General features: G+C 40.1%; 1 protein-coding gene across 1 annotated transcript; it reads right to left on the reverse strand.

Annotated features, from left to right (window-relative positions):
- Positions 1-1,303: 1,303 nt before the first annotated feature.
- Positions 1,304-6,978, reverse strand: plac8l1 (PLAC8 like 1). Its single transcript, XM_088321165.1, has 4 exons — positions 6,780-6,978; positions 5,319-5,524; positions 4,178-4,314; positions 1,304-2,140 (listed from the first exon to the last, which is right to left on the reverse strand). Exons 1-4 carry the CDS (start codon positions 6,806-6,808, stop codon positions 2,009-2,011), a joined length of 504 nt encoding a protein of 167 aa, XP_088177291.1. The 5' UTR covers positions 6,809-6,978; the 3' UTR covers positions 1,304-2,008.
- Between the last annotated feature and the right edge of the window lie 897 nt (positions 6,979-7,875).

Here is a 7,875-nt window from a genome sequence, read left to right on the forward strand (position 1 = left end):
ATAAAAATATGTTCTAGTTATGAAGAGGTCAGGAGGAGGAAGGGTAAAGTTGTGCTATTATTTCTATAGAAAATCAAAATGTATTCTAATTACGGAGAACAAATTGTGCTACTACTTCTATAGGAAGTCAAAATGTATACTAATTAGGAGAGGAAGAGAGGAGTCATGACCAAATTATGCTACTACTTCTATGGTTAGGTTGGATCCCTTAACCACTAGGGTCGTAGGGGCACCATTTCCATTTGTGTCTTGGGCAAGTACTTCTATGGAAAATCAAAATATAAAATCAAAGTGTTTTCCAATTAGAAGAGGGAGAGAGGAGTCACAACCAAATCATGCTACCACTTCGATAAATCAAAATGTATTCCGTCATGATTACTGATGTGACTCAGCAGCTGCGCCTGCTCATTTGGCGCCAACTGCCGCGGGTTCCGATTGGCTCCCTGTCACTATTTGAACCCGGTCCTGTCAATCCCAAGTGGTCAGTCCGTGTGCGAATCTCTGTTTTTACACGGCAAGCCCTTTTTCGACCCTGACTCACGCCTGTCCTGTTTTTTGCTCCTGTTTGTTTCCCGCTACGACCTGTTTTGATATCGACCACGTCTGCTCTCCCGTCCCGAAGTACGATCCGTTTTTGATCTTGACCACGTCTGCTCTCCCGTCCCAGCTTACGAATCGTTTCCGACCCCGACCACGTCTTGCTCTCCCAGTCCCGGCTACCGACCAGTTTTCCGCCTCTGACACCGCCATCGCTCCCTACGAAAGATCCACTTCTGTGTTCGGATCACAAGCCGAGTACGAGAGCAAACACCGGATCATGGGCGCACCCCTTCCTCGTTCCGTTAATAAAACTTGTGGTAAACGTTACCCAATTGGCTCCTGTTTCCGTTCTGGTCTTGACAGTATTCTAATTATTGAAAGCTAGAGAGGAGACACGACCAAGTTATGCACTAATACGATCCCAAAACTGTATGTAACACCCTACATGCCCTCCTTTATCTTCTTTGTTTCCTTTTATCCTCACTGTGAAATATGAAACTGGAGTGCCACGTCCAATTTCGTTGTCACAATATGTTCAACCCATTTTGTAACAATGACAATAAAGATATATTCTATTCTATTCTACCTTTTCTATCAGAAAAAAAATAGAATTACTGAGAGGTACGGAGGGGACACAACCAAGTTGTGTTACCGCTTCTCTAGAAAAAAATATATATTCTAATGAGGAACATAAGTGCTTCAAAACGTATCTTGGCCAAGCTCTATGGTGCCTTGCACAAATTTTAAAGAGGAAGAGAGTATACACAACCAAGTTGTGCTATTTATTCTTTAGAAAAATAAATATATATTGCAATGAGGAACATGATAGCTTAAAATATTCTTAACAAGCAGTGTTGGCTAATAGAATATTCTAGTCACTCATTATCAGGATTGGGTAGGGTTACTTTAACTTGATTACTTTCAATTACTTTTGGATGACTCCAATACCAAATATGCTAATAAAAGACAAAAGAAACTAAATATGAATAAAATTATGACTCACAACACGCGGTAAGCTTTCTCTCCTGGCTTTGATCTCTTTGATCTCCGGCAAAACTAACATAAGATGCGACAGAAACAAAATGAAAATAAATCCAAACAGCTTGCCAACATCATTTTTGCCGTTCCATGCGTTCCGTTACTCCCCAAGCCTGCACAAAATGTAGTATTTTTTTCATATTTAGTTTCTTTTGTCTTTTATTAGCATATTTGGTATTGGAATCCAAAAGTAATTGAAAGTAATCAAGTTAAAGTAACCCTGCCCAACCCTGCTCATTATTGTCTCTCTTTTTCTTTTCAGTTCGATAACGTCTTAAAATCCATTATCGCTCCAATAACTTTTGGCACAATCAAATAATAATACTAAACTACCAATGACATTTTATTCGAAAGGACACTCAAGGTCGCTGAAATAACATACAGTAATTCTCGACAAGTTGGCCGTCAGTTCTCCGGCTCCGGGTCTTCATCAAGAACATTCGTGCACGGTAGACACCTGATAGGTTCGAGCTAGCGTCCGGTGCTTCATCTCGCGTGCCATCTGACAAACGGCCAGAGAATAACAGCAGCAGGTGGCGCTCCAGTCCTCGCAAATGTTTCCCTGGGGACACAGTAATCATTCTCGTCTCCACTGGCGGCCATTTTGTTTTGGACAGGAAGCCATGATACAATTTCAGGTATTATACAACGGCTTCAAAATGAAACAACTTGAATTAATAATCATTTTCTAAATCGGTTTGTATTGGATGTATCGTACCATCCCAGCAATCATCGGGCAGTGGGCAGGGGACACCCTGAACTGGTTGCCAGCCAATCGCAGGGCACACAGGGACAGACAACTCGCTCGCTCATTCACACCTAGGGACAATTTTGGACCGGCCAATCCACCTGAAATGCATGTCTTTGGAATGTGGGAGGAAACCGGAGTGCCCGGAGGAAACCCACGCAAGCACAGGGAGAACATACAAACTCCGCACAGGAAGTCCGGTAGCTGGATTTGAACACAGGAGGTTCCCAAGACCTTAGAACTGTGCCGCACACGCGCTAACCACTGCGCCGCCGTGCCCCCAACCTATATTTCTTAAAAAAATATACTTCGCATGACTCATTCCCTCTACAGTGGGACCTCGCTACTTCGCGCTTCGACGTTCGCGGATTCAGAGCTTCGCAGGCCTAAAAAATAATAATAATAAGATAAAATAATGTAATTTTTTTTTTTTAAAGCATTTTTGTAGGGGCGTCGCTACTTCGTGGTTCCATGTTCACGGGTTCAGAGCTTCGCAGGTCTAAAAAATAATAATAATAAAATTAAATATATTTTTTAAGCATTTTTGAAGGGGTGTCGCTACTTCGCAGATTTTCACTTTTCGTGGGTGGTTTTGGTCCCCATCAACCGGGTCTAAAAAATAATAATAATAAAATAAAAAATAAAAAATAATAAAATATATATATATATATATATATATATATATATATATATATATATATATATATATACCGTATTTTCCGCACAAGCTAGGCGCACCGGGTTATAGGGCGCACCCCGAAAAAATAGTTTTTGGTCCTATTTTTGACATACATAAGACGCACCGGATTATAAGGCGCTACAATGGGAACGTGGACAAAACAGTCGGATAGTTCAGTCAAACTTATTACCCCCTTAACATTCCCAAAGCTTGCAAAGAAGCAAATACGTGTCGAGAAAATGTGCGGATGCGGTGTCCGTACGATGTCACTCAAATGCATCGTTCCATCATTCGGAAGGTTAAAGTCTTGGGATTCGAAAAATGCCAACCATTCCTTTATTTCTATTTTCTTTTTCGCTTGCAACTTTACTGTGCATATGACAATAAACACTTGGAATTGAGTTTAATTTAAAAATAAACACTCCATTCCATCCATTATCTGCACCGCTTATCACAGAAACATCGAGTTCAGTCTGAAACAAGATACAGGGACAATATAAAACCCGGAGTAGCTTACCGAAGTCGTTGTGTTCATAATAATGTGCAGCCAATGTCCTCTTATATCCGTGAGGGTAGTAAATCCAGGAGAATAAAATATTTACAAATACAGAATAGAAAAAAATGCTTTCTCTATGCCGTCAGCCACGTGCTATACGCATTCATCTTTTTCGGCCAATTGCAGGCTTTGTTTTGCCATTTAAGCCAATGCCAGCCTGTAAATGATAAAAAGGATCCGCCCCTTGACCTCCGAATAACTTTAGCCAATAGTGATCCATTCAAATGATGATTGACACATTGGTTAGCCAATGAAATGCCGGTAAATAAATCCCAGCATACACCGCGGACTACTTGGCGTTCGGGGGAAAATCTAGTCGGCGGCTGCAAGTCAGTTGCAAGACTTTGTGAATTAATATTGATCCATAAATTAGGCGCACTGTATTATAAGGCGCATGGTCAGCTTTTGAAAAAAATAAACGCTTTTAGGTGCGCCTTATAATGCGGAAAATACGGTATATATATATTTTTTTTTTAAAAGGTGTGCCGCGACTTCGCGGATTTTCCTTTATCGCGGGTGCTTTTGGTCCCCATTTACCGCGATAACCGAGGTCCCACTGTATAGGAAAAGTATCAGTACCAAGAATCTGACCCAGTCAAGTTAACGTCCTCCTCACCCGTATCTTGTAGCGCTCCCTGAGGGCGACCCTCATGGCAAAGGTGGAGCCCGGCAAAAGCGGCAAACACAAACACTCTCCATACTGGTTGGCCAGACTCAGGTCCAAACAGCACGGCGCTATGGCGCCCACGATACCTGCAGGGGACACGAAAACACCTCAAGGAGGAAAACGCATACCTGTCAATCTCCAGGGCTCCATGCCCTCACAAACTGTTTCCCTTACAAAATACAAAATAATCTTACACCATATTTTTTTTTCAAACGTTTATTTATGTAGTTTAACATGTTATATTGTACATGTGTTTCGTTATATCATATATATTGTTAATTAACATTTTGTTGTGAGATACTGAGTTGCTCGACATGAATGAGGTTTATTATTATTAAAAAAAGTTCAAAAATGAAGTCGCTTGGACGTTCACTGTAGAAGGAAAAAGTACATGCAAATATAATTAAGTAGAATAATATATTTTTTATGTATTCATTTCTGCATTAAATTATTGTTGGTAATATACTGATTAAAGGGATAACCACAAACCTGTCTTTTTTCATTTTCTCATTTTATACTTCCTTTTTTTTTCTTAACTTCTTTACACAACATAATAATTCATAATATAATGCATCAAAGCAGGTGAGCCGTTTGTGAGCCGGCTCTCTTTAATGAGTTGAGCCAAAAAAAGCCGGTTCTCTAAAAAGAGACGGACTTCCTTTCACTACATCAAACCGCTCACTTTGTTTGCAACAAAAAAAACGATACCGAGATAGAGGCTACCGCAACGAACTCGTTTGACTTGATTGATTTGCCGTTTCGCGATAGTCTGTGTATACCGGATGGTACCCATAATTGACAAATTTGCGTTTTTCCGAACAGATTTTCTCGTACGTCGGACACGTCTTAAAATGTATAATAAACGTACTTTGTACGGCAAAAACGTACAGGTTGACAGGTATGAGAACGGTTGGTGGACCATTATCATTTAATTATGTTACTTTTTTGGGTGTTTATCGATATTTATTCAGATGATTTATTCTGTGGATCTTTTCAATTTCTTTAAACTTCAAACAAAAGACAGGATACTCTACACTAGTAACCGTAACTGATTACTTTTTTCAGTTATGCGCCCGAGACTGTCGCTTACACGTTCCCTCGTCGGCGCAGACATCAAGAAGTCCACTGCTCCAGTCGCCGCCCGTCTGCGTGATGCGCGTGATAGTTGTGGTGGTGACGCCGAGGCCCGGTTGGGTCAGCGCCACTGTCGAAGGAACAGTTCTGGATCTCCACTTCCCGTCACCTTCCGTAGAGAAACCGCCATCGCCCATTTCGTGTAACAAAGACCTTGAAGGTCTAGACAAAAAGGGATCGTGACAACAGCTGTTAAAAAAGAAAATTGTGCTGTTGTGTTGATTTCATAGCAAAAGGTCAGACAATTCCGAAGCAAGCGAGCAAAAAACAGTTTTTGTCTGCCACTTTCAGCCTAGAGGTAAACTAAAGTGGCTCAGGAGGTAGAGCGCTCGTCCTGGGCTCAAGAGATCGCAGTTCGAATCCCAGCTCCTCCGTGTTACATGTCGAAGTGTCCTTGAGTAAGACACTGAACCCCTGATGCCCCCAATAAGCAGGTAAGCTCCTTACATGGCTGCACGCCCGCTATTGGGAAATGTGAAGCACACTGTAAAGTGAAGTCTTGACTTGAAAAGCGCTATATAAATGCAGATCATTTCATATCATAAAGCCCAAGGGAGAAAATTTGAATAAACTTTATTAAGTACTTTTTACAATTTGTCAAAAAATGTTGTGGAAGATCTCCATAAGCTGTGGTCAGGCACAAAGAAACCAGGTGAGGAAAGACAGAAGTAGCTCAGCCTGCATTCAACCCCTATCCGGCCCGCAAGACAACACTTAAAGAAGCGCTAGAGTAAAATGAGCTCTTTCTTTATCTCACACTCTTACTCTTGTTGTCACTCTCATTTCCTATTTCTTTCTTTCTTTCTTCTCTCGCGCCCTTGTTCCCCTTCCCTTTCTCTCTCTTTCTCTATTTCTCTCTCCTTCATTTTTTCTTTCTCTCTCTACCTTGCTCTCCTTCATTTTCATTCTCTTTTTTCACTCTCTCTCTATCTCTTTCTAAGTATCTGTCTCTCTCCTACTTTCTCTCTTTCTTTCATTCTCTTTTTATCTCTTATTTTTCCTCTATTTCTCTCTCTCCCTTCTGCTCTCTCCTTTTTCTTTCTTTTTCCCCCCCATCTAGTCTCTCTTTTTTGCTTTCTCTTTTCTTTCTTTCTCTCTCTCTTTCTCTCTCTCCTTCCCTTTTTTGTCTTCCTCTACCTCTCTCCCTTTCTCTCTCTCCCTCCCATTTTTGTCTTACTATACCTCTCTCCCTTTCTTTCTCTTTCCAGCCCCATGAACCCATTTGGTTTAAAACAAATTTAATAATCATTGTGGCAATTCTGGGCATCAGAGTGGGAAACTTTAAAAATTCTTGTCTGGAAAATTTTGAACCCGAGTCATATTCCTGCCTCTGTGGTAGCCTACACACAGAAAAACGAAAGACACAGAGCAGCTTTTGCAAAAAACAAAACAAAAAAATGAGGAGCCAAGCACTTACTGGGTTGTGACGATAGGTTGCTCCATCATCTGGACCTTCTGGCTCGCTTGGAGATGACGAGGTGGAACAAGTGTCGCTCACCCAGCGAGGGGGAGCGTGTCAAGGCCTGATAACAAGAAAAAAACAAGAAAAATAAGAGCTGGCCAGCAGAGATAAGGCTGTAAAAGATGCACATCCAGTGAATATTTTCAAAGCAAGACGCCGGCTCGTCTTGCTCAAAGGCTTTCGAGTCTATCATGTCTTTATTTTTGAAAACACGCCTACTATTTGGCTTCATTTCAAACAGCGGGAAACAGGACTACAATTATATTATATTCATTATAAAAAACAAAGGGTCAGTTTAACCTAGAGCAGGAGTGGGCAACTATCTGGAGTCGTTGGCCAGAATTTGGCCAAGGGGATGATCCTGAAGACCTTTCTAATTTTTCCTCTTTTATGAATAAATATACATGCATACATTTGCATATTGTATTTCTTTATATTTGTTTAGAAACAAATTAGTTTCATCAAATTGGTTTTGAAATGCTAACAGTTAAAGTAAAATCTATACAATCTCTGTTTTAAGCTTTCAATTTGATATATGGTTTTGTAGTATAACTGTAGTTGTAATTGTGTCGTGTTATTTTAGTTTTTTGTAGATGTTTGCAGTATTACTGTAGTTTTATTTGTGTAGTATATTTGTGTAGTATTTTATACTATTTCCGCACTAGTGTTTTGGTAGTATTTCTTTAATATACTGGACTGTCTCAGAAAATTAGAATATTGTGATAAAGTTCTTTATTTTCTGTAATGCAATTAAAAAAACAAAAATGTCATACATTCTGGATTCATTACACATCAACTGAACTATTTCAAGCCTTTTATTATTTTAATATTGCTGAATTTGGCTTACAGCTTAAGAAAACTCAAAAATCCTATCTCAAAATATTAGAATATCATGAAAAAGTATACAAGTAGGCTATTCAACTAATCACCTGAATCATCTAATTAACTCGAAACACCTTGCGAGGGTTTCCTGAGCCTTAAAAACACTCAGCTTGGTTCAGTAAACTAAAAAGTATGGGGAAGACTGCTGATCTGACTGCTGTCCAGAGGA

The sequence above is a fragment of the Urocampus carinirostris genome, chromosome 17, assembly GCF_059441175.1.
Source record: "Urocampus carinirostris isolate Australia breed hairy pipefish chromosome 17, RoL_Ucar_1.0, whole genome shotgun sequence".
In the NCBI taxonomy this organism is placed as follows: domain Eukaryota; kingdom Metazoa; phylum Chordata; class Actinopteri; order Syngnathiformes; family Syngnathidae; genus Urocampus; species Urocampus carinirostris.